Source organism: Eptatretus burgeri, chromosome 17, assembly GCF_056783735.1.
Source record: "Eptatretus burgeri isolate ZD-2024b chromosome 17, Ebu_testis_v1, whole genome shotgun sequence".
Taxonomy (NCBI): domain Eukaryota; kingdom Metazoa; phylum Chordata; class Myxini; order Myxiniformes; family Myxinidae; genus Eptatretus; species Eptatretus burgeri.
In genome coordinates this window covers 7017274-7042939 of record NC_140977.1, presented here as the reverse complement: position 1 = coordinate 7042939, position 25666 = coordinate 7017274, and the positions used below count along the sequence as shown (strand labels likewise).

At 44.1% G+C, this 25666-nt stretch overlaps 1 protein-coding gene across 7 annotated transcripts in view; it reads left to right on the top strand.

The window, feature by feature from the left end:
* LOC147009186 (lysosomal acid lipase/cholesteryl ester hydrolase-like) overlaps positions 1 to 25398 on the top strand; it is a 28187-nt gene extending 2789 nt beyond the window's left edge. For 6 of the 7 annotated variants that reach the window (XM_085863053.1, XM_085863055.1, XM_085863056.1 and 3 more), the window contains exons 4-10: positions 3531 to 3729; positions 7606 to 7715; positions 9948 to 10084; positions 14033 to 14179; positions 14358 to 14429; positions 17960 to 18031; positions 18132 to 18669. In XM_085863053.1, coding sequence (XP_085719179.1) covers positions 3531 to 3729; positions 7606 to 7715; positions 9948 to 10084; positions 14033 to 14179; positions 14358 to 14429; positions 17960 to 18031; positions 18132 to 18380 — 986 coding nt within the window. In that variant the 3' untranslated portion in view covers positions 18381 to 18669. Of the gene's footprint in view, positions 1 to 3530; positions 3730 to 7605; positions 7716 to 9947; positions 10085 to 14032; positions 14180 to 14357; positions 14430 to 17959; positions 18032 to 18131; positions 18670 to 19143 lie in introns of those variants that run through there. The other variant, XM_085863054.1, reaches the window with a different exon arrangement.
* The last annotated feature ends 268 nt before the right edge of the window (positions 25399 to 25666 follow it).

The following is a 25666-nucleotide window of genomic DNA, read 5'->3' as shown; positions in this document are numbered from 1 at the left end:
CAGCATGGCAAACCTGTTGTGCATTTTGTGATACAAGCACCAAATTTTGCACAAATGTACATTAATATGTTGCGAACATTTTCAGATATTGGGCCACTTGAAATTCTCTCTTTACATCCGCCATATTGGATTTCAAAATGGGCGCCACTTGAAATCTCCATTTGCTATTATCTCTGGACGTAATGCAGCTATTGACTTGATTCTGGTATCTAAATGTATGTTTTTGGGGGCAAGGAATCCAATGGTACCATTTTAAACTTAATATTATCTATCACTGTCTGTTATATAATTTTATTTGGAAATATTGGATTCAACACAATACTTTGAAAAGAATGTCTTGGTTCTGTAAATGTCTTAGGTATAATACTGACATGCAACATGGTCTAGTATTTGAGGCTAGGTATATACCGGTACTGAAGATACGTGTACATAAACAGTGTCATGTTAACAAGTTCAGCATTGCCACAAGTACATGTATGTTGTTGACTCATCGTCATGTGCAGTCCCCTTCACACACACAGAGGGCTGTGCACTGAAGGGCAGCCTTTTTGCACTTGCAGCGCCTCACACACCCTTTCTTTTACTTGCAAGAAACCAGCTCAATGCAGCTGTGAGCTGCCTCAGTTAGCCTGGTCCAGTAAGGTGTGTACAGTCCTTGACCAATCCCAGTTGGTTGGTGGAGGGAGCTCTGGTGCTGGCAGCAGTATCTGACCCCACACATGTCCACCTTGATACACTGCCCTCTTGACATGTTCCTCCAGAGCTGCCTTCGTTGGAGGGATGAGCTGCACATTGTTCTTCCTTGCGAAGAGTTTCCTCCTGGCCTTGTCAATGTCTGTGCATTTGCTGGTTCGATCATACAACAGGATCACGAACCTCTCTATGATGTGTATTGCATCGTCTGGTATGTCACGAGGTGCAGAGGACAGCAGCAGCAGCGCCTCAGTGAGTTCTGGCAGTACCGTCCAGACTGCCCACGCAGTCTTCTTGCCATGTCTATGAAAACTAGACACAGTGTCGCATCCAGTTAGAGCGTGGAACATTGGCAGTGCACGAGCCTTCTCTCGTCCCAATCCAGCTGCTATTTCGTGTGCTGCTAGGTATCAGAAACTCTGGCCTGTTCCGAATGCCAGCCACAGTTTGTCTTCTGGTTGCAACTCCTGTGCCAGGGACACTGCCAGCACCACAACATCGGTGTCTACAGTCCAGATGAGTATTGCATGGTGTCCATGCTGGACTGCGTGAGATGCATGCAGCAACATCCGACTGTCAGCTTCTTCATGGTTACATGGGGCGAGTGAGGTCAGATCTGGCAGTAGTGGCTTGCTGAGCACTGCCTCTCCATCAGTAATAACGAGTTGCTTGTCCTCCTGGTCAAACCATTCCATGAGAGCTGCTGAGAGGAACCTGAACAGCTCGGTCTTGTTGCTGTCCACTCGTAGGAAGTTCTGCCATTTTCCTGGTATGGCTGCGGCAGCCACCACACGTCTCCGCACACCTTGTCCCCGCTTTGCACGTGTACTACCTTTCAGTGAATCAGCAAGGTAAGTATCCCAGACCAGATCCAGGCGTGACACTGTTTGCACCTTCGTGGACATGTATGCGATGAAGATCTGTTGTGCATACTCTTCAAAGGTCTTTGATGCAGCCGGCTTCAGCATCTGGACGATGGCTGCTCCATCAAGCACAATACAGGTCGTGACAGGATTTTCTGTCTTTGCATCGGAGACTTCTTCCAAGCATGTGAGGGGATCACTCTTGGTACCAGTGCAGAGGCTTCCACCATCAGACAATGCAGGAGGACATGCCTGATTCTCGTGACAAAAGAACTCCTCAAGGTTTCCATCCCTCGTCTGGCAGCCAATGTACAGGCGTGCGAAGAGTTCAAGGTCATTCTTGATGGAGGCGAGCTGTTGCTGACCTATGCTCTGGCTTCTTGGAGTGGAAGTGCTGAATACCTTCAGCTTGTTACGAGGAATGGGTGCGTCCACTGCCTTTGTTCTGTCCAACAGACACTCTCTGGTGAAAGCCTCGAACTGCTCTTGGCCAATCCTCTTGGCATTCATCACGGTCTCCACAGCTGCAGGATCTGCAATCTCCTTTGTGTCCAGTTTGACTACATCCTGACTCTCCTCCTCTAATGGGTTTCCCATCTCCTCTATGACGCCGACGAGAGAGCGAACATCTTTTACAAATGAGGCCTGTACACTTGGCGTCTGATCATGATGACGTGTGTCTGCTGTATGCCGCCTCCAGTGTTGGTTCCCATCCTGGAATTCTTCGATCACCCTGGAAACTTCTGGTCCCGCAACCATCCAGCGACATAGGGCACTCGGGTTGTCAGTGAGCCCAACTGCTCCACCGTCTCCTTTGATGCAGGCATTATTCTGCTCATGTGCCTGGTCAATCGGGATTGAAGAGAACACCCTCTGTGTTTTCTGAACGGTGAAGTGGCTTTCCCTGAATTTCCTGGCTACATCTGGGTGTTTGATGGTGAGTTCGGCTATGTCCTTCAGGTGCACTGGTATCCACCTAGCATAGTGGGTGTGATCCAGTGCATGGAACCAGGGGACCAGCTCTGTCAGAGCATCGAGGTACATCATTAACCTTGCCCTCAAATCCTTTCAAGTGGCGGCCATTTTGAAATCCAATCTGGCGGACATGAAGAGAGAATTTCAAGTGGCCCAATATCTGAAAATGTTCGCAACATATTAATGTACATTTGTGCCAAATTTGGTGCTTGTATCACAAAATGCACAATTCTTTTGAATATTTGGGCTAAGCCGCCGCACTATTCAGACTTCAGATTGTCATGTGGAACCTGCAAATCCCTGCATGGCCTCGTGAGAGCAGCAGATGGGTAACGTAAATCTTGTTACTCCATCATTATATATCTACAGAAGTTTTTATTATAATTATTTTTTCATGGAACATAATGCATGCATATGCATTACAGGTCAAAGCCTTGGAAGCAAACACCAACATTTTTGGGGGAAAGCTGAAATTTTTCATCGTAATCTTAAACTTATTAATTGTAATCTACGTCATAACAAATACATCGGTCTATCCATAACCCAGTTTCCTATCTTCCTCTCCCTCTCTCTCTGCTTCGCAGGTCATCACCAAACTTCGTATCGACGTAATTATCAATGTCTTAAAATTCCACTTACAGTATCACGATTCACTTCCAACTGTTATTCCGTTCGGACCGATCAAAGAAGACGTTTCTCAAAGCGTTTGACATGCCATCGTCGAATGGCCTTCCCGTCCTAGTAAATGCTATTACATCCCATCGCTTGTCTTTCACGGCTCGATCCGATTAGATGGCAAGATCGACATGATTGAGAACAAGTTGATAGATTGGGACCTAGAAAATAAAGTTTGCACAATTGTGGTTGGTTATGCAATTATTTTGCAACCTGTAAGGTTGCTTTTATACAACCTGTAAGGATTAAAACGGTGGTTGTGTGTGTGTGATCATAAGAAATTTGTTGCAATGAAGATCCCTCTGGGATTTGTGGTGTTCCCAGGCTCGAGGCCACCGGTGCTCCTTCAACATGGCCTCCTCGCCGACGCAACCAACTGGGTGTGTGACGGGGCCGACAAAAGCCTCGGATTTCTGCTCGCCGATGCTGGATTTGACGTGTGGCTCGCCAACAGTAGAGGAAACACCTGGTCACGCAAACATCGTAGCTTGAGTCCCAGCGATGTAGATTTTTGGGCTTGGAGGTAACTACAAATCACTCGATTGTGCTTATGCTCCTGTGCTGTGGCTCTTTCTTCATTGTTTAATCATGGTTATTGTGCATAGTGTTGTGGAAGAAACTTTCATCTTCATTCAGGTTCAGCGTAACAAAAGGCAATCTTTAATACGTGATCACGGAGAGAAATACACAGAACACCATTTTCAAACCCAAGTGCTCCAGCCCAGCTCTTTTATACTCAAGCAAGGAGAAGTGGGGGACAGAGGATGAGATGAGAAAAAGCTGTGGTCAGTCTTTGTTTTGGAAAAGTAGCTTGCTTAAGGCTTCAACTCGTGAGTTAAATCAGAATGTAGAAAAGTTATATTAATCGTGTAGTAATTGATATATCGAAGCTTTCACTGGAACTCATGTAACGTTTCCAGGTAATTACACAGTTTTAGTAAGCCACGAAACGTGGAGAGCTTTTTTAGAGCAAATGCAACAAAGAAAATGAATATTCTCAACGGGATCCTCTCATTTATCGCATATCACATGGGTTTAATTAACACGAGACTACACGTGAACCCGTTGTGACAGTGGTTGATAGAGAAAATCATTAAAAAACAAAACAAAGACAGCTCCAGCGAACTATACCGCTGAGGTTGTTTGCATTGATCAAATACTCCCGAAGAGTACTTGACTGAATAGGGAATTGATTTTTTAATAATTTTTTCGTTGCCCGATTTGAACTAAACTTGATATTGCATGTCAATGTGAAAAAAAAAAAAAACGGAGAAAAGAAAGTCGAAGAAATTATCGTGCGTAATTTTCGAAACAAAATTTTATTTATTAATGAACACGGAAGTATAAGATCAAAATGGCGATGTTTATTTTATGCTTAAAAACAAGTCGTTCTTTGTCTATACTAAATGTTTGAGATTTTTAAATAAATCATTTCAAGAAAGAAAAAAAAGATAGCTCCAACGAACTATACCGCTGAGGTTGTTTGCATTGATCAAATACTCCCGAAGAGTACTTGACTGAATTGGGAATTGATTTTTTTCATAATTTTTTCGTTGCCTGATTTTAAGGAAACTTGATACTGCACACCGCAGGAGAATGGTGAGAAATGTGCGCCGAAAATTTTTGCACTGTCGTGTACCGTTTTGGCTGTATTTTGGGAACATACATATATATATATATATATATATATATATATATATATATATATATATATATATATATATATATATATATATATATATATATATATATATATATATATAGATATGAGCCTGGTGTTGGCGCAGTGGTTAGGGCAGCGGCTTGGGATCCAAAAGGTCCTGAGTTCAAGCCCTGTTGGGCCACTGTATTAATACACCAGGGGGTTGACTCAGCCTGTCATCCTTCCGAGGTCGGCGAAATGAGTACCAGTGTACTGGGCCGGTGTATACCTCGGTTAAAATAGGTGTACCAGATCCCTGTGTCGTAAGAGGCGACCAGGGTTGCGTCAGGAAGGGCATCCGGCGTAAAACATGTGCCAAATCACAATGCGGATCATACGGATGATCCGCTGTGGCGACCCCGAAAGGGAGCAGCCGAAAGAAGAAGAAGGAGACATACATATATAGATATATACAAGATGAGAGTTTTAGTAATACATAGATGGTGTCAAGTGGGCTGAATGCCTTTATTTATCAAACCTGTTACAACTTTTAATGCTTTAACGAGTAGAACATCTTCTTCCTCACACCTGCAAATGTATTGTGCACATCTTTATTGGGCTCTAAGGATGAGGATGTGGATCTTATCAAACTTCCTCGACGGTTGTTAATAATGGATGGGTTTTTATTTTTTTTTGCAAAATACGACGTTTAGATCTCACCATCTACATGTTGCAATCACGTGATGACGACTCCCTCTCCCCTTGGAGCGTGTATATTGATAGTCGCCCGGTGAGTCGCCTCAACGGTGGACCGTTTTGGGGTCTTTCCCACCAGATCTCGCGTCTAAATGCCGCGATACCATCTGGATTGTTAGTCCGAATCCGGCCACCGTGAGACTGATTAGGCGTCACACGTCACATGCTAATTAGGCCGAGAGCCTGACACGAGATGTGGTCCGGAGGTGCGGTGTTGAGAACCGCGGCCAATTAGCCCTCAACGGGTGTTTCTTAATCACCCCAGGAGAACCATGACAACCAGAATTCACCTCGAGACTAGGTATATTTCAATATAGGAGCCATTTCCAAAACAATACCATCTTGCGTGTTGTCCCGGATTAACGCCACTTAACTGCGGTCGAAACGTCAGACCCGAGCTGAGCCTTGTTGGATTGATGATGCCAATGCAACTTTCAGAAAATTGTTTCTCAGTCGTCAGAAACAAAGGCATCCGAGTTCAATTAACTTGTGTTCACAATTCTGACAAAGTTGAACCGTACAAGTTCATGCACACTTATTTTGAATTAATGGAAGCTGATTAACTTTTATTTTAGTGTGTAAAGCGTCGTCTCATCAGCGTCTCTTAAAATCCTTGTCGGTTTGGCTTGTTGATAATCTTACCTGAACTACCAAGCCAGGTGTTGGCTTCGTATTTAAGGTGGCTGGCTGAGGATCTTGGAGTCCTGAGTTCAAGCCCCGTTGGCTGCTGAATTAATATGAGTTGGGGTCGACTCAGCCTGTCATCCTTCTGAGGTCGGCGAAATGAGTACCAATTAATTGGTAGAGGGGCACGGCATCAGTGGCACAGCCGCGCTTCCAAGAAATGTTAGCTACCTGGCTGCCAAACTACCGTACGCAAGAACAGAACAGAACAGAATCTGAACTACTATCTAATGACGAACGTGGGTTCAATCCCATACACTACATGTTTATCTGCTGTTTACTAATATACTTGTAATTCGTGTGAAGGTACACTGATGTCAATTCATGTCTTTGTCTTCTCCACGAGACTTTGATGAAGGTTTTTGCAAACTGACATATCCTCACAAAGATTATGTGTGCGAACTCATTCGCATCAACTCTCCATAGCCTGGTGAAGGACTGGAGGCACAAGACAACGTATATTATTGATTCCATTCCACAGACTAATGAAAGGATGAAGTTGAGTGTTCAGTTTAGAATTGGGGACGGTAACCAGGTTTGAGATTCTCAAAGAATGCGTACTACTTGGGGGGGGGGGTAGGACAGAGGGAGGGAGGAGTGAGGCCACAAAGGAAGAACTGGAAAAGTTGAGTCCACCAACCTGTCCGCTGCGGGTGAGAAGTTGACGCTGGCACTCGGCATCTTGCCAAGATATGCCGTAACGTGCGGAGAGCTTTTGACTCTTATCGGTTCAAGGGTAGCAAGATGGGAAGCAGCTGTTCCAGCCCACAGTGGCGACCCTGTACTCTACGATATTTCAGATGAAGGCCTTGTACAGTACGACGAGTTCTGAGTTGTGTTTTTCACCGTAGATGATAACAATACTTAGTAATAATTAATTTTGTCGATTTAGGAGGATGTGGACAGCGCTGTCTTTTCTAAAGGAAAGTTTTCATATCCATTCTAACTTGTCCTCAGGGCATCAAGAGTCGAGCATAAAGTGTGGACTGGCATTTTTCAGAGCAGGCGCACTAACCTTTCCCTGATGATCACAAATAAGCCAGGGATTATTTATTTATTTTAAATCCAAAATTCTGATGATGTCGTGCTTCCCCTGAGAACAGCTCGCATTCCAGAACTTCCAATCCAACTTTTTAAATTATTCTATGTTCAGCTACACTTTGGTTTTAAACTTATCAGATGCTTGTCAACCCACAACCTGACATCTTTTTTTCATTAGGCCACCACCACCACACTTTACCACCTTTAAAACAAATAATAGTAATAATAAACTCACAAACTGGCACCTGTTTTTCACTCTTCCCTCTGTGCTTGCAGTTTTGATGAAATGGCAGCATACGATCTTCCAGCTGTTGTTGATTTTGTGCTGAAAGTTACCGGAAATCAGCAACTATTTTACGTTGGCCATTCTCAAGGAACGACTATTGGTACGCTTGATCTGCATTTTGATTCTTCAGGCCATGTGGGCTAATGCTTGAGATCTCTATTTGATTCGGGAAAATGTATCTTTGATCTCCGATCGCTTCCTTGCTTGCCTTTTTTTTTCTGAAAGCTTTGCTCAAGTTTGTGTTCATATTGAAACTGAATCATCATTGGGTTAGTGGAGCAAAGTATGGATTGAAAGAGCATTAAGAGGTGCGTGCAACTAGATGGCCCGTTGCAGTTAACACCTGCAAACCTACTCCTCTATCTTGTCACTAACTTCCCCCCTTTACTCATTCATATACTCCCCCATACCTTTCACACATTTATCCACTTCCTCCTCGATGTATCCACTCCTCCGTTTACCTCTTCACCCAGTCCACAAAATTCTCTCGGTCATCCCCGAGTCCACTTCAAATTTAGCAATTTCAGTTATTCTGTGGCATCATTGACTTTCAAGTCGATGGCTGGGTCGTGGTTGTCATAAAAGTGAACAGAAAGTTACCGTGTAGAAACCGCAGCCGTGTTTTTCACCCTCAAAACAAATGATTATATTGATCATTTTATTTTCTGATCTCTATCTAAATACGTTTGTACTTTAACTTTGTACAGAACAAAGTGACGGAGGTATCAACATGCTTATTCTCATTTCCAAGAAGTTGAAGAGAGTGGAGAGGAAAACAAGAAGTTTATATTTTTCTTTCTTATTTTTTAATATTATAAAGAGGATTTTTTTTTTGTTCCTCAAAAAAGGCAGAAAAGGGATTCATAGCGGTATGATACATATTTCTTGTGGACTTGTGGCCCTAAAAAGGGCCGTTTGGGTTTGATGAAGCTTTTCAGCTAAAGCCGAGGAAATCCTCGTCAATGCTTTCCTCGTCGAAGACGGCACGTAACTCGGTGTCCGAATCAGGGTAGAGCAAGTCCTCGTCACTGTCACCGTCATTTGCAGCCTCCTTCTCCCAAGTGATGTCGTTCTCTGTGCTGTCCATGCTGTTGGAGATGCAGCATTTCAGAAATGTTCGCTTGATGATGTCCGACCGCATCTCCTCCCACACCTTGACGATCCAGCCGCAGATCATCGGAAGGTCGACCTTTCTTATCCTCCCACTCTTGGTGGTCTTCTCCCCACTCATTATCCAGTCGGACCAGCAGTGACGTAGCCTGTCCTTGAACGGCTTGTTGATGGACACATCGAGCGGCTGCAGGAGCAATGTCATCCCTCCTGGGATGATGATGAGATCGGTGTTGGTCAGACGGAGCAGCGCTTTCGCGTTATCGGTCTTGTGACAACTGAATGCATGCGGGACTAGCATGCTCCGTCGTCTGGCGAGACGGCCATCTGGCCTACTACTCCAGACCATTTCGCACCCAGTCCTGGACCAGTCCCTCGTCTATCCACCTCTTCTGCTGCGCGCGAACAATGACGCCGGCTGGAAACTTGTATTTGGGTATTTCTTCCTCTTCACCACAACATATGGGGGAAGCTTGCCACCGTCTGCGGTGCAGGTGAGCATGACGGTGAATCGGTCCTTCTCGTGACCAGTAGTGTTGACCGTCACATTACGCGCAAGCTTATTTGAGGTGGGTGTTCCATTATTCGACTCTAGCTATTGTGAGTAATTCTTCTTTTGATGATACCAGGTGTTGTTGTTCTTTTATGTTTTAGACGACCCGTGAACCCGTTGGGTTCCTGTTGACAGCGGTTGATGAAAAAAAAATATTTCAAGAAAAGAAAGAAAAAAAAAAAGATAGCTTCAGCGAACGATACCGCTGAGGTTGTTTACATTGATCAAATAATCCCGAAGAGTACTTGACTGAATCAGGAATTGATTTTTTTAAATAATTTTTTTCGTTGGCCAATTCGAATGAAACGATACTGTACACCGCAGGCGAATGGTGAGGAAGGTGGCACGAAAAATTTTGTGTTATCGTGTACTGTTTGAATAAATTCAAAATAACCCGATCTTGATCCGGTGACCCAACTTTTATTAACACAAGATTGGATTGGTGATTGCATTAGTGATGACACAACTGGATAGAAACGACGTCGACAAAATCTGTTGGGTAGAGGGTAGTGTTGGTGGGGGGTTCTGTCACGTCAAATGAAGATGTTTATAAACTTTGATCAAATTAAAGACTCTGAGTAGGAATAAAAGAAGATGGCCATGCATATACGGTGCACGTTGTTTGACGAAGACTTCCTTGTGTGCTTGTATTTTTTTTTCTCCATTCAGGGATGGCCGCTTTCTCCTCGAATGCCTCCCTGGCCAAAAAGATCCGTTTGTTCTTTGCTTTGGCTCCCGTGGCCACCGTGGGATATTCCTCTAGTCCCATGATCAAATTGGCGAAGATCCCAGCCTGGATCATGACGGTATGATTGTTTTTATTTAGTTTGGTTGAATTATTTATTTTTTTGGGACGATAGTTGAAGAATCTTCCAGTTCAAAAACATCTGATGTGAAGGTTTTTTTGGGGGGGGTGAATTGTTTTACATACTTCTTGAGGCTCATGTAAGAATTGGGTTGTTGTACCGGCATGTGTCGATGAATAAGCATACCAGTGGTCGACAAACGTCAGAGATTAAACAATCACTCGGGTATAAGCTCAGTTAGAGGTCAGATACCCGATGGAGGTTTGCAGTGAGTTAGGACTGCAAGGGGCACATACAATCAGCTGGTTAGTGAAAGCTGCATACAGGGCTCATGTGGCAATCACACTGGTCACAAGCGAGGATGGGTCATATTGAGTCGCTGGACTGCCGTCGGCAGAGGTTCCCATTTTGTCCCTTTTCAGGGATTTGTCGCGAGGTTCCATTGTTGGCCCGTCCGTCTGTGGAGCAGGAGACTGGGAATGTGCGTGTCTGTCTGTCTCGGCCATAACATTTTTACCAATTGAGCTTTTGTCATCAAATCTTCAACAAACCTCTATTATTACAATATTGAGAAAACAAATTAATGAAATGTAAAAAAAATTTAAAATATTAATTGTCGTTTTCGTCAAGTTTTTAGTTCGAGAACAAAGCGCACGCAGACGGACGGGCTTTGCATTTTGGGATGATTTCTAGCTGGGATTTGTTTTGTGGGATTTTAAGATTCTCATGATTGCACATGGGACACCCACGTCAACGTGTCTTCCATGCTTTTCGTGAAGGTGTCGCTGCGATTATATAGGATTCAATCAATGATCAACCGGCGGCTAAGACGGCTCGCCGACGTACACTCTTTGAAGGAGGAATACCTCGCTGTTTGGGTCGGAGAACTCGACTCCACGTATTGGCAAAGGATCGCGAGAACTGCCGTGAACCTTGAAGCGAATGCACGGCGAGCGGTGCCAGGATATTTGTGTGTTGTGGAGCATGCCTTCTCAGCTGGTATGGGTAGGACTATCAACTGAGAGAGAGACAGACAGACGCAGACAGAGAGGAGCAAAAACCTTGCAAGGTGAGAATGTGATGACATTTAGTCAAAGGTGGCCGGCTGCCAATGTTTAGCCAGCTTATTCGTGAAAGGCTTGTGGCAATCTTAACCATGGCCGTTTTATCATCGAGATGACCCACATCCTTCAACCTGAGTTTGAAACGGTTGTTGACGAGGTGGGAATCGTTATGGAGCATCACCCAAAAGGTGCCGTCTGTAATCGTCACAGGTATTCACATGTACGACATATACCTGAGCTACCTCGCGAATAGGCGTGTAAATGTTGGTCGTTCTTTGATACCTTCATGTCATAATAACTTCATTGTTGAAGGTGGATTTCCCTGCATAAAACACGTCTGCAGTCGTGTGATTGCTTACTCTAGCATGTGCCATGTGACACACGACACCAATTTGTGGTTTGATGACTGAAAGTTTGAAACAGACTCGCAACTCCAAGTATAGGTGAAGGCATCCTGCTTTCGCTCTGTGAAAACGACACCGTTCTGGATCCAACATTTGAGAAGCATTGTCTTGAGCTTGCGAAGAAGAAGGAGAGCTGCACTTGCTGTGACACCTGCGTACAGTATAAAAGATTCTCTGGATCCTTCGGTATGTGTTCAACAAATTGCTTGCCGTAACAGCACACGCCATTTGTGATTTCACAAAAGTGAGGAGGATGTATTGCTACGAATCTGGAAGCTTACTGCACATAACACAACAGCCAGGTCTTATAGATCAGTTATATCGGTAAGTATGTGTTTCTAGTTAGGGTCCCGTCCTATGTGTCTAATGGGTGATTAAATGTTCGTGCGCTGCGGAGTTATTTTGATAGTCAGGGTTTTCTTTTACATCTTCGCTTTCACAACAACACCTTCGCCTCGCTCCATCCTGATGCCATAACACTCGCGGTGGGCGGAGTTCGACGAAGGACTTGGCATCTCTCTCGACCAATCAGAGACATGCGAGCGAGTTTGCTGTCGGTCAGCCAATGAGAGCCAACGCAGGACAATATTACTCCTCTTCCTGTTTGAGGGGCGGTCCGCTGTGATGCCCGCCATGCCCCCCCCCCGGTCCAATCGGCGGACTTGGCGCTCCTTTTGGCCAATCAAGGGGAGGGGCAACGAGCACATTTGCATGCCAAAAACCGTCCAGTGAGGGAGAGCGGGTCAGAGGAGGCGGCTCCTCCCCTCTGGGGAAGGAGTGAATAATTGTTCAGATGATCCGACTGGAAGCAGTTGGAGTTGGGGTTTGTCTGCCGGATCGTTCCGGATTGCCTGGCCTTGCCTGCTGGCGCCCGCTGCCTTGTCCGCGCTTGCGCTGGTTGGCGTCCGTCCTTCATCCTTCGTCCCTGGTACTTGGAGCGGCATCGGGGTTGCGGGTTCGAGTCCCGCCGATCCAGAACGTCGAAGACCACACGAGGTGGACAGGTCCAAGATCGCTCTGGTCTCCAGCTCACCCTTTCCTCGAGCTGGAAGCCTTCATTAAAGACACGACGGGGTCGCGTGTGTGTGTGTGTGTGTGTGTGTGTGTGTGTGTGTGTGTGTGTGTGTGTGTGTGTGTGTGTGTGTGTGTGTGTGTGTGTGTGTGTGTGTGTGTGTGTGTGTGTGTGCCCCGTCTACAAGTAGAATTGTTAAGTGCTTTTGTTGTGCATTATTTGCCTTGCTTATTCGGATAACTCTGCCCTTACGTGCTCCCCTCGTTCCCCAAATTATTATTGTAAATAAATTCCCCTCTTGTTGAATGTCCCAGCTCGTCCTTGTCCTTTCTATCATTGTTTTGCCGCGCTGTGAACGGGAATTAGGAGGCTTCATTGTTTCCGTAATCGTGCAATCGGCCTGGCAGGAATCTGGTACTCTCCGCTCGGGGTAGGACTCGGATCCGGCTCGGTAACGGCCTGGATCGCGCAGATCCTGCCGAGAATGAATTTCCCCGGAAGTTTGGACGACGTGGGTATTTAGGTATGTTGAAATTGGCAATTGACCCTATCCCACGTGGTCGACCTATTGACGATCTTCGGTCCGATAAGGGACCCGTGACCTTTCGGATTTATTTGAAAAGTACGACCTAAACTCCGGGTGTTCGATGGAGCCAACTCTACTGCTCCACCAAGCGATCGTGCTCGCCACCGAGACCCAGCCCCACAACAATATCACCAACTCGGCGAACTCCTCCACATTTTGGGACTTTGTTTTGTTTTTACCTTTTGTAGGTATGTTTGTGTGTTTTACGCTCTGTTGTCCAGTGGAACATGTCTGTCTTTTGGGGGAACTCCAAACTGATGTCATGTGGGGTGAAGTCGACATGTGCAGTCCATCCACGCCTGACATCCACCCGCACGTGATATCGTGACATCCGCCCGCACGTGACACGGTTACGTGACGCGTCGTGACATCTGCCTGCACGTGACACGGTTACGTGACGTGTCGTGACATCTGCCTGCACGTGACACGGTGACGTGACGTGTCGTGACATCCGTCTGCACGTGACGTGTCGCAACGTCACTTGTCGTGACATCCGCTCGCACGTGACGCGGTGACGTGTCGTGACATCCGCCCACACGTGACGGCCTCGTATGACGGTGTCAAATTCCATCGTTTAAATGATGTGGATCACATACAGGTTTATCAAGAAAATTCTCCATCGATTTCCTCCTCTGTGTCCGGTACTCACGTGCCAGTCGTGTTGAAAATCACGTATCCATAGAAACGTGCTTCAAGTCTGACATCATTTAATTCCTTTTATTTCCTTTGTGTAAACTGTTTCTTTGTTCTTTTTACGATGATTTGCTCAATGATTACGATAACATTAGTTGAAAAAAAATATCTCGTCCCTACTTACCTTATCTTCTTGAACGTTGATTGCTGCACATCGTTGGTTTCATTCCCGTCATTCCTTCTCTGTAGCTCCTTTTCGGGGAGAGAGATTTTGCACCACAGAGCGCCTGTCTGAAGTGGCTCTCAGCCGAGGTGTGCGACCGTGTGTTAATCGAGCTCCTCTGTGAAAACGTCTTCTTCCTTTTCAGCGGCTTCAACGAGAAAAACCTCAACACAGTAAGTTATTCCCAGCACCTGGAAACCGAAGGTCCACTGTAAGGAAGGTCCACTGGTTAAAGGAGTGTTGTGTGTGGTACGTGTAGTTGTCTCTGATGTAAGATGTTTATTTATCTCTTTCTCATTTCCATTTTTTAAAATTTATCCACTCGTTCTGTTCCACCCCCCCTCCCTCCAGAGCCAGATCCCCGTGTACACATCTCACTGTCCTGCCGGTACTTCGGTACAGAACATGCGTCACTGGCGGCAGGTGGGGAGTTGGGGAAGGGATGTAATACGATGATGACAGCCCCTCATCAGGCTGACTTGAGCTTTGTCGGTCGTTATTTGTTTTTATTACTCGCGACAATTCCAGATTGGTTAATTCCCACAGAATTGGCATGTTTTAATCTGACTTGTACTGCCCCCTCCCACAGGGAGTGGTATTATACGATACACATTTACATAAAGAGAATTGTGATGCTCTCTCCACCATGAACCCCTAGGGCTATATATATATATATATATATATATATATATATATATATATATATATATATATATATATATATATATATGTAAAAAAATTTTGATCCCCTAAAACCTTCCCGGGCACATCCTGCGTACAACCACGAGTATTCAACTCATTCCATCTGGTTCAAGAGTAAATGTCAAACAAATAAACAAGAAAGATGTCGTGCATAACATGATACTTGTGAAATCCATAAAAACAAATTTGACCTCAAAAAATAATTGGTGGTTGAATTCAGTGACCTGAAGTGCAAATCCTCTTCAAATTTTGAGTCAATCGGACGAAAATTGAGGATTTTAGAAATTTGACGAAGTTAACCTTTGCCCTATATTCTCAAAAACAAGAGGCAACTTGCTTATGAGGAACTCTACCATGTGGTTAAACTTCGTGAAGATCGGTTTAAAATTGTCACCTGCAGGCGATTGACAGACAACGAAACAAACAGACAGAATAATGCAAAAGACCAACCAATATACTTTAAAAATCTTCGATTTTTCGCAAATAACAAATTAGAAATCATTGGTACAGTGACACTTGGCGAAAGTGCATACCTCGGTAGAGCACATGATCTCCGCCAGGCTGAACAGTTTACATTTTGGATGCCACTGATAGGTCGGATCTGAATCCGGACCTGAACCAAAATTGAATCGGCTTGTTCTTGTCACCCACTTGTTCTTGAATCGAAAAAATTTTTTTTCGCCAAGTAACAAGAAAAGTGTCATGTACACCACGATACTTGCGAAATCCCAACAAACAATAGTTGTCATGGAAACAGCAATTTGTTAATTTGGAAAATTTCACCGATCAAGTGTTTTACATGATGCCATGTTGTGCGTAACACATTTGGTTGATGTAATTTCTGATTGCCGCCTCATCGGTTTTTTACATATTTTGGAATTTGACCTTGAGCTTTGACTAATTTTGACCACGCTGTGTAAACGTATACCACACATACGTACAACTAATCGGTGTAAGTTTCAATCTGATGTCATGGAAAAATCACTGATGCTTGGCAGTAATGAAATAACAAAAAGTCCCATTTTATTTTAATGTGGTGAAATTGTTGTCATGGACATCATTGACATGTCCAAGAAGCCAAACCGATCGATCAATCTGATTCTTGGTGAATCAATTTGGGGTCCGAATATGCAAATCCTGTTCAAATTTCAAGTCGATCCAATTTAAAATTAACGATGTTAGAAATCTTAGCTTAAGGTCCAACTTTTTGACCTGGACTACTTGAGGAAATGGCTGTCCGGAAGTGGTCGACCAACCACCAATAAAGCATTGTTGAGTAAAATGTAGCGACGGAAACCGGAATTGATTTTTGTGTTTTTGTGTCCATAGATGGCCTTGGATGCCATAAGCAGAGCTCGTGACAAAGAGCGAGCACACAGAATGGATCAGGACACAATAGAACAAAAGGAACAGTGGGGGGGGGGAGGGTGAGGTGGGGAAACACCAAGTTGGAGAGTTGAAGGACAAAATAGAGGGAGACTTGGACAAATAATAGGTGTGGGGTAGAGAAGGATGCATGTGGTGGACAGACTGTGTATACAGAAGGAAACTCTGAGGAAGGAGGTAAGTGTGGGGGTGGGGGTAGGGGTTAACAAGGGTAGAAAGGATCATGGTTTTGGATTGAAGATGATCTGAGATGGTGGTGAAGAGGGTACAAGACCATAAATGATGTGGTCGAAGACAGAGAGACCACCGACCTGTCTGCAAGGTGATAGAACCATAGATTCAGCTTCATCGCAAGAGATTGCAAGAATTTTAATTGCCTTGGCTTCCACGGTGTCAAGCTGAGCAAGATGTGAAGCAGGGAAGTCGGCTCCGAGGGGAGAGCAGTATTCCATCAAGCTGTGGATGAAGGCCTTGTACGTGGATAGGAGTTCAGGTGTGCCAAGGAAGGACGTTGTACGATGGAGGATGCCCAGTCAGTGGCTGACTTTGAAGGCCAATTTTGAAATGTGGTTTGCTCAAGAAAGATCATGGCTGATATTGAGACCCAGGAGTTCAAATGAATGAACTTCCTCAAGAGGATTGTTAAGGAAGTAGATGGGGTGGGGGAGAGAGTGAGTGAGATTTGTCAGGATTGAAAGACATGTTCCACGTGTTGGACCAGTTTGTGATTTTACCCAGATCTGCAGAGAGGGAAGAAGCTAATGCTTGCCGGTCTGAGGGATGACAGAAGGTACGGCAGAGGGTGGAGTCATCAGCAAAGAGATAAAGAGGATTTTCCAGAGAGTCAGAGAGATCATTGATGAAAACCAGAAAAAGAACAGGGCCCAGAATGCTGCCTTGAGGAACTCCAGCCTCGACAGGGAGAGGAGGGGAAAGGGTTCCAATGAGGGCCACACGTTGGCGACGAGAGTAGAGGAAGTCAGGAAGACATTTGTGGAGTTGGCTTTGGAAGCCAAAGGCAGAGAATTTGGAGAGCAAGATAGAATGCCAGACTGTATCAAAAGTGAGAGATACTGTATGTTCAGAGAGATGGCCCTGATCTCATGTCTGACATTGAGGGCCTCCATCCATTGTTGGTTGTGTTGAAGCAGCATGTCCAAGGTACAGTGACCTGGTCTGAAACCGAATTGGTGATTTGAGAAAAGGAATGATTGCATACTAACTGCAATGATGGATCCCATGATGTTGCTGATGATTAGAAGTAAACTGATTGAAATGTAGTTGAGGATCTGTTTTTGCACCTTTTTTATGTGATGCTGTGATGTTGGTGGATTTCCAAGCAGATGGAAGATTACCTAGCACGGATGATAAGGGTGAAAATGGCAGAAAGAGGAAGTGCAAGAGCAGCAGAGCAGGATTTTACGACACCTGAGCTGATGCTGTCCGGTCCGCTGGCAGAGCCAGAGTCGAGGGTTGACACAAATGTCTCCACCTTCTCAGGTGCAAAAGTCCAGGAGCAAGTTGGTTGCGACAAGGAAGAATGGGGACCGAGAGTGAGGGATTGGGGACACAGCATTTTGAAGCAAACGCACAGTTGAGGGATTCGGCCTTCTCACAAGCAGAGTCGGCTGTGGTGCCCTTTGAAGTGAGAAGGGATTGACGAGAGCATACACCAGCGGCAGACTCAACAAGCTGCCAGCAGGTTTTAGAGGAGGGAGAAAAGCTGGAATGATATATCGTGTGATTATCATTATTATTTGTTTCCATGAGGAGTGCATGTGTTGCAGATGTTTTCGGTGCTTTTGAAGTTTTTTTTTTCTTTCTTCTTTTCTTCCGTTGATTCCTCACATCCCTCCCTTTGTCAGGCTGTGCTCTCCAGGAAGTTTAAAACTTACGACTATGGCAGTGCAGAGATGAACAGGAAGCATTACAACCAGGTACGACTTGACCATCGTGATTTTCTGTTGGAACTGACGTCTCTTGACTACTTCTGGTAACTTGTTGAATGCAGGATGGTCTTTTCCCCCACTTTTCCAGCCTCAGCCTCCACTGTACTCGGTAAAAAACATGAAGGTTCCCATAGCTGTGTGGTCGGGGGGACAAGATTGGCTGGCGGACCCTCTCGATGTGAATTTGCTTCTCAAACAACTCAACAACCTGGTCTTTTCAAAGCGGCTCGCCGACTGGGAGCACCTCGACTTCATTTGGGGCCTGGACGCACCACGACGCCTCTACTCTGATCTCATCAAGCTTCTGCGCAAATATTCCAACACCTCATCGAAATAGGAACTCTACGGATTGCATGGGGAGGTGGGGGAGGAAACACCTCTTCACCGTTTTCATTGTGATTTAATATTGATTGTTTTATTTTATTTTTGTGAATTTGTTTGTTTTCACCAGCACTTTCTATAGCACTTAAGTGTTGTGATTACAAAATGTCCTTGATGTTTGAAATCAAATCTTTGTTCTTTTAATAACTTTGATGCTACTTGGAGCTGAGTCCTTCAGTTGAATGCAAGGGGAGTGGGGGATTGCCTAATCTGAAAGGTGAATGAAGATCATGATTATTCACATATTGACTCGGTATTGTAAGATTCACGAAGACCGCTTTGTGTCCTGAAGTATTGTAAGACTTCACTCTCGTTGTAATGGTGTGTGTCCGGGTGCATTGATGAATTTCACTGGCTACAGCTTTCTCGTGCACGGTGTGCTCCATGCCCCAGCTTTTAGAATTTTGTGTTACTTGAGGATCATCTTCAAAGATGATGACTTCTGAAGACAGGAAAACTTCCCTCCAGGTCTTCCCATCATCAAAGATCACCCCCCCATCCAAAACCATGATATTTTCTACCCCTGTTAACCCTATCTAAGCTCACCTCTCCCCAAATTTCCAGTCCTTCCTGAGGATTCGTGGCTTTATTCATCATGTCCTCACCTCACACTTATTCTTCCCTATACACCCTCATTTCTCCAAGTCTCCCTCTATTTTGTCCCTCATCCCTGCTGTTGGTGTCTGTGTCTGTCTCTCTCTCTCTCTGTGTTTTCGCAGCCAGCGTTTTCCGTCCCAGAAAAAGGACACTAAGCACTTCTGGAGCTGTTGAAGCAATGCCACTGGAGGATGCAGCACGAAGAACCTGTACCATAAGGTAGAGGCCACCAATGTGTTGATGACCAAGACCCTTCCACGATATGACAGTTGTGTGATCAGACCTTTCCATTTTTGTAGTTTACCCTCAACAAACTCGAGCAGATCAGCCCAATTCTTTGCTACTGTGGTATTATTACCTAAGAACACTCAAAGGTATTTCACACCATCGTTGGACAGACCGAGCCAAAGGGAGCTCGTTTTGCTCCAATTTACTTTGGCTGAAGAAGCCTTTTCGAATAAGGAACGACGTTAATATCATTGATATCTTGCACGAATACACACACGTCATCGGCGAATGCCAGTACCTTGATAGGCCATTCAAGCTGGGACAAACTAAACCCTGTGAGTCTACAGTGCAAAGAAACCAGTAGGGGTTCGAGGGAGAGAGCATAAAGAAACCCGGAAAGAGGGCAACCTTCTCTAATTCCCCTGTTAACAGACAAAGGTGTAACAAGTTCATTGCTTATCTTAAGCACACTAGAAATATTATTGTATAGTATTTTAATAGAAGAGATGAAGGTCGAACCAAGTCCAAACTGCTCAAGTACTTCGAAAAGGTACCGATGGTAAACACGGTCAAAGGCTTTCTCCTGATCAAGGAGAAGAAGTCCTTAATCTTTAGGGTTTCCCTTGCACAATTCAATGATGTCTCATAAGGGAGATGTCATAGATGGAACATTTTGGGACACAGTAACATTGGTCTTCCTTCAACAACGAGGATAAATGAGGAGCAAGTCACGATGCCAGGGCTTTTGAAAATATCTTATAGTCCGTACATAACAGGGAGATAGGACGCCAATTTTCAATATACAACACGTCTTCCTTTTTTGGGATGAGGGTAAGAAGAGCTCGTTGACAACTCTGAGGTAGCTCTCCAAGCTGGCAGCTTGCATTCAAAGTGTTGATGAGTTCTGGACCTAATAAGTGCCAAAACTTCTTGTAAAATTCGGTTGTAAGTCCATCCAATCCAGGTGCTTTCCCAATGGCAAGGCCGTGCAGGGCAGTGCCAAGTTCATCCAAAGTAACGGGTCTTTCAAGTTAAGAACACCGATCTTCCCACAACACTTGTAGGCCGACGGAGCGAGAGGCGGCACTCTCAGGATTTATTTGTTCCATTGAATATATTTTGGAAAAATATTCCTTTGTGAAAAGTTTGATTGCTGATTGTGTGAAGGTAATGGATGAATCTACCAATCGCAGCTGAGAAAGCTGCCTCTTGGGAAGACGTTTCTCTAAGGAAAAGAAGTACTTGGTTGGTACGTCTGCCTCATTCAGGTGTCGCACCCTCACCCGAACTAAGGCACCACGTGCATTCCTCTTGGTTATTTCCATTAATAAGGACTGTTTCTCAGTTTAGGTTTTTTGCATGTTCCCATTATTTTGTCTGATGACTTGTTGGATTTGTAAAACCTCTAACTGTGATAATTTTTTTTACTTCTTGGTCAGTGCTTGTTGAGAAAAACTGATACTGTTGACAGAAACCTTAAATTTGGGTTTTTACTAAATCCCACCATATCAGTGGGTTAAATGGACAGCTTAACTTCTGGTCGAGGAGAATCCAGAAGGATTCAAAGGCCTGAATGAAGTTGAGGTTTTCTAGTAAACTATTATTGAATTTCCAATGAGAGCTCCCTGGACATGGTTTAGAGAGTTGAATAAAGACTTGAGCTCGGAAATGGTCGGAGAAAGCAGAAGGCACGATATCGGATTTATAAACTCCATGTAATAAATGAGAATTTACATAGATGCGATCAAGTCTTGCAAGTGAGATGTGGTTGTTTAACCAACGACACCATGTGTAAGACTGATTCGAAGGGTGCTGCACGCGCCAAATATCATGGAGATTATATTTCACAATGATGTTTGCAAAAAGTTTTGCGGTACATGGTTGGGGTTCCAGCCCGTTTCGGTCACATGAAGCATTAACAGTAAGTTAAAATCGCCACCAATATTTAGACAAGTCTGCAAATCCAGTGTTTACAGGAATTTTCTCAGTTCGGCAAAAAAGGAGATCCGCTCGTCATTTTTGCTTGGAGCATACACATTGAGAATTGTGAACTTGACCTGATTGATAGAGAAGGTCACAGAGGCAAGGTGTGCATCAATAATCCTCATAAATTTAAGGCAGGATGGGTGGAAATGTTTCCCGAAGACAAACATGATGCCAACCTTCAACGAGGAGTTGTTAATAAAGAAACATTCCTTCTCCATAAATAGTTTCCACTGAGCCTGAACAGATTGGACAGCATGGGTCTCTTGTAACAAAGCTATGTCAAGACCGTTGACCTCTACCAGCTGTTTAATCTGGATCTTGCGGAGCGGACTCCCACCATCATTAACATTTGTTGTTCCAATCTTGAAACTGGCCATGAGGAAGATAATAGCTTCTAAGAATAAGATTAAAAGTGGGATAGTTGGTTAGAATCCCTTTTCGCCTTGGCGATCAATTTTTTAAAGCGGTGACAGTGTGCCTGGTGGAAACCGAATAAGTCAGGCTCACGTACAATAGCCTGAGCACACTGAAGGAAGGACGGTAGATCTGGAAAGTATTCCGTCAGGTTTATATTGCGTTTCCTGTATGTATTTTGAAAGAGGAGTTTTATTTGTTCCGGGGAGGGGGTAGGACCTTGACTGGTCAGGTTCTCCACCGTTTCCACCTGACTGTTCCTGTTTGGTTCCTTCAGGTCAGATTTGTCAGTCAGTTTTAATTTCCGAGTCACACAAGCTTGTACAGTCCTGCATATCGATACTGTCGTCGGTATTGATACACGGATCTGTACTGGTTACGAGGTCTATGTGTTCTTCAATTGTGGGAACATCTGGAGATTTGATGAAATGGAAACACCATCAGCGGATGCAGCGATATCGTTTCCCTCGACGTATCGTTTTAACGAGTGAAACAGTTTTCTTTATTGCGATAACAGGTAAAGTGGTCTCTGTAAGGGAGACGTCGATGTGCTCACGGGCAAGTAGGTTAAACTAGTTGGCCGGAGGTACCGGGTCCATTCCGGGTGAGCATTGTAGAGTGATGTCAGTCACAACTGCGGGAACATTACCGACAGATTCCTCGTTTGTAAATGCTGCCTTCTTCTGGGTTAAACGACCATCAGGTGAAGTCTTTCTCTTCCTTGATGAAACGATGGTAAAACCATCCCAAACATTTGTTTTGCTGTTTAGACAATCGGGTTGGGGGGGCTGCGGGTTATTACCGGATACGGGATTCGCATCCTTCACGGTCGAGGAAGAAAAAGAAGACGTATCCTTGTTGACGAGGTTTGTTTCATCGTTCGACAAGTTAACCTTTGGGCAAGGTCGTTTCAAGTGTCCGAAATTACCATATTCGAAACATTTCAAGGTGTCAGTGGTTACGTATACTTGGTAATCATGATTATCAATTTTGAGTTTTAAAACAATGTTCAAGGTTCTTTCAGCATTAGAGGGAGGAAGTACCACATAAGCTTGTCTCCGAAAAGACATCACATGCTTCGTCTGATCGTCCTGGCTGCGTAAAGGAAACATAGTGATTTGAGAAACCACAGTACCATAACGAGAGAGTGTGGAGATCAGCGTCTGATTCCTCAGGAAAGGAGGAGCGTTTGAGATAATGACCTTCACGGCCGGTGTGTCGAGAGGGGACACGAGCACGAAATGTCCGTCGTCTGTTGATAGTCCGGTCGATACAATTTTGTGAACCAGTTCTGTCTCAGACACGAAGATAACCACACGTTTGTTCATTCGTGAGGCTACACGAACATTGTCAGTACTGATTATGTTTCCTGTAATCACCTCGACCACATAATCTAATCTGTTTATGTTAACATCATGATACATACTTGTACCAAGTTTGACTTCGTTCCCTTCAGCCGTTACTCAGTTATCGTGGAAACGAAAACCTATTACAGACTCTGACCTTTGAACTCTTGATGCCAAAATATAATCAGTTCATCTTTGCATCATAATGTATCCTTATATCAAGTTCGGTCAAAATCCCATCAGTGGTTCACAAGTTAGCTCGGTAAAATAATTTTGACTTGACGGGACCTCTGACCTTTGACCTCTTGACCCCATGAACGAATCAGTTCATCTCTGATTCATTATAATACTTGTACCAAGTTTGATTTCGATCCCTTCAGCTGTTCTTAAGTTATCGCAGTAACAAAATCCGAACATGGGCAGACAGAAGCACGGACGGATGGATGGACAACCCAAAAACATAATGCCTCCTGCGACTTTGTCGGCAGAGGCATAAAAATCTGAAACTTCATGCATCTGATCTTCAACCCGATGTGAGTGCAGAACTGGATGATACGGGTATATGGGCCATAATAGCAGTGGGCCTTAATCGTAGCGTGTCCAGTTAATGATGGGTATTTTTGTTCAGAATGAGCATGCGAGGCAAGTTCTAGTTGTTCAAGTGTCCTGTTATGGCCCTTACCATGGACATTCAGTGAAGAATCATTCTTATCTTATCACGTCAGCTGGAGGCCATATTGGATTGAAGATGAAAACTTTTAAAAAAGAAATTTTTTTCTCCGGAACTGCTTAACAGATCGATGCGACACCTCAAACACATGATCGACTTGTCATAGGGAATACAGTTTGAATTTTTTTTCTCATATTCACCGTCATTGACGCAATTTAGCCTGATTGTGCACAAAAGTGGTCATTAAATATCCCAACATAATCAATCAATAAAGCAATGGATAATGTCAATTTATGTGATGTAAGCGAGTGCTTGGATGATACGGGTATATGGGCCATAATAGCAGTGGGCCATAATCGTAGCGTGTCCAGTTAATGATGGGTATTTTTGTTCAGAATGAGCATGCGAGGCAAGTTCTAGTTGTTTAAGTGTCCTGTTATGGCCCTTACCATGGACATTCAGTGAAGAATCATTCTGATGGTTTTATTGTCAGGGATGGGAATCGAACCGAGACTAGACAGCTCAAAGTTAGTGTGCCAATCACGGTGCTTTTGTCCAAGTCTCCCTCTTCATTGTCCAAGTCTCCCTCTTCTGCACCATCCTATCGAACCTCAAAGACCAATAATGAGTTGAATTAAATTGCATTTTAATCTCAAAATGTAAAATGATTCTCCAGGGCTTGTTATTGGAGTCTCTCTGAAACATGAAATGTTGTGATGGATGGTCACTTTATATCAAATACTTTTCAGTTTTGTTCACGTATGGTGAAGTATAAAAAAAGAATGTTCACAAAAAGTATAAATGGTGTCTCTATGAAGGAAGAAGCAATCCATTTGGGTGTTTGCAAACTCCAACAATGATTTTGATTTGCTGTGTAGTAAGACCCCGATATTCGTGGGAGATACGTTCCTGAAAAATGCCGCGAATGTCGAATCCGCGAATATCAGGGCATTGTTTCAATGGAAAAAGGAGGGATAGGTTCCTGGCGGTTCATGATTAAGAAGGGAAAGTCAAAAATCCCATGAAAAACGATGACTACACCCATGAAACATTTTATGAACCGCGAATACGCAGGGTCCACCCACAAACGTTGGAGTCCGACAGTCCTTCAAAAAAAAGTGAATAGTTTAGTAATAAGTGAAAAATGAATGCCACAAAAGTACAATTAGTAACTTCTTTTGTAAAAACTACAATTTTCAATGAAAACCACACTTAAAAATGTTTGGATGGACCAGTTCACTCAGTAATAAAGCTTCATAAAAGCTGCAAAAGAAGAATGAAAAGTAATGATTAAGGAAACAAACTCATTCAATAAGCTGTATAAAGGTTAACTTAACCCACAATGACAACCACAAAATTGTAACCCACACCGAGAGAGACTCAATATCCTCGGGGGACAGCATTCTCCATCACAGACCAATATCTAAACTGTATTAGTTCAGCAGACGAAACACCGTTATCTAAACAATCAGACAAACTTACAAATAATGTCGTGTACGTCTCCTGCGCAATCGTCAACGCAACCTGAAAGAGAAGAAGAGTTTAACCCTTCAATTTTTGAGTGAGCTATCCAGCACACAGTCATCCATCTTTGTCACACAATACACATTACTTGTCCATTGTCGTTGGATGTACTCATATCATGGAATCTTCTCCAGCAATAATGTGGAGCCTGTACGTTAAGAGATAAGCATCCTTCATCGAAACAGAAATAAACTTTGCTATCGTTCTTCTTCCAAGTCTCCCTCTGTTGTATTCCTCTGTCATGCTGTCTGCGTTTTCTTGCTTTCCATTGTGTTCTTTCTGAACTGTTCTGATTTGTTCTGTGTTTATGCTCTTCCACGAGCTGTGGTCCAGCTCGAAGAAACTGAATGGAAAGAACAGGAAGTGTATGCTTGTAACTTTTCATCAGAGTGAACGTTCCTTGCTTCCAAAAGCGTCCTTTTCCAAGATTGGCAAGAACATCCCAGTCCCAAATCTGATAACAAAAGCAAAAACATG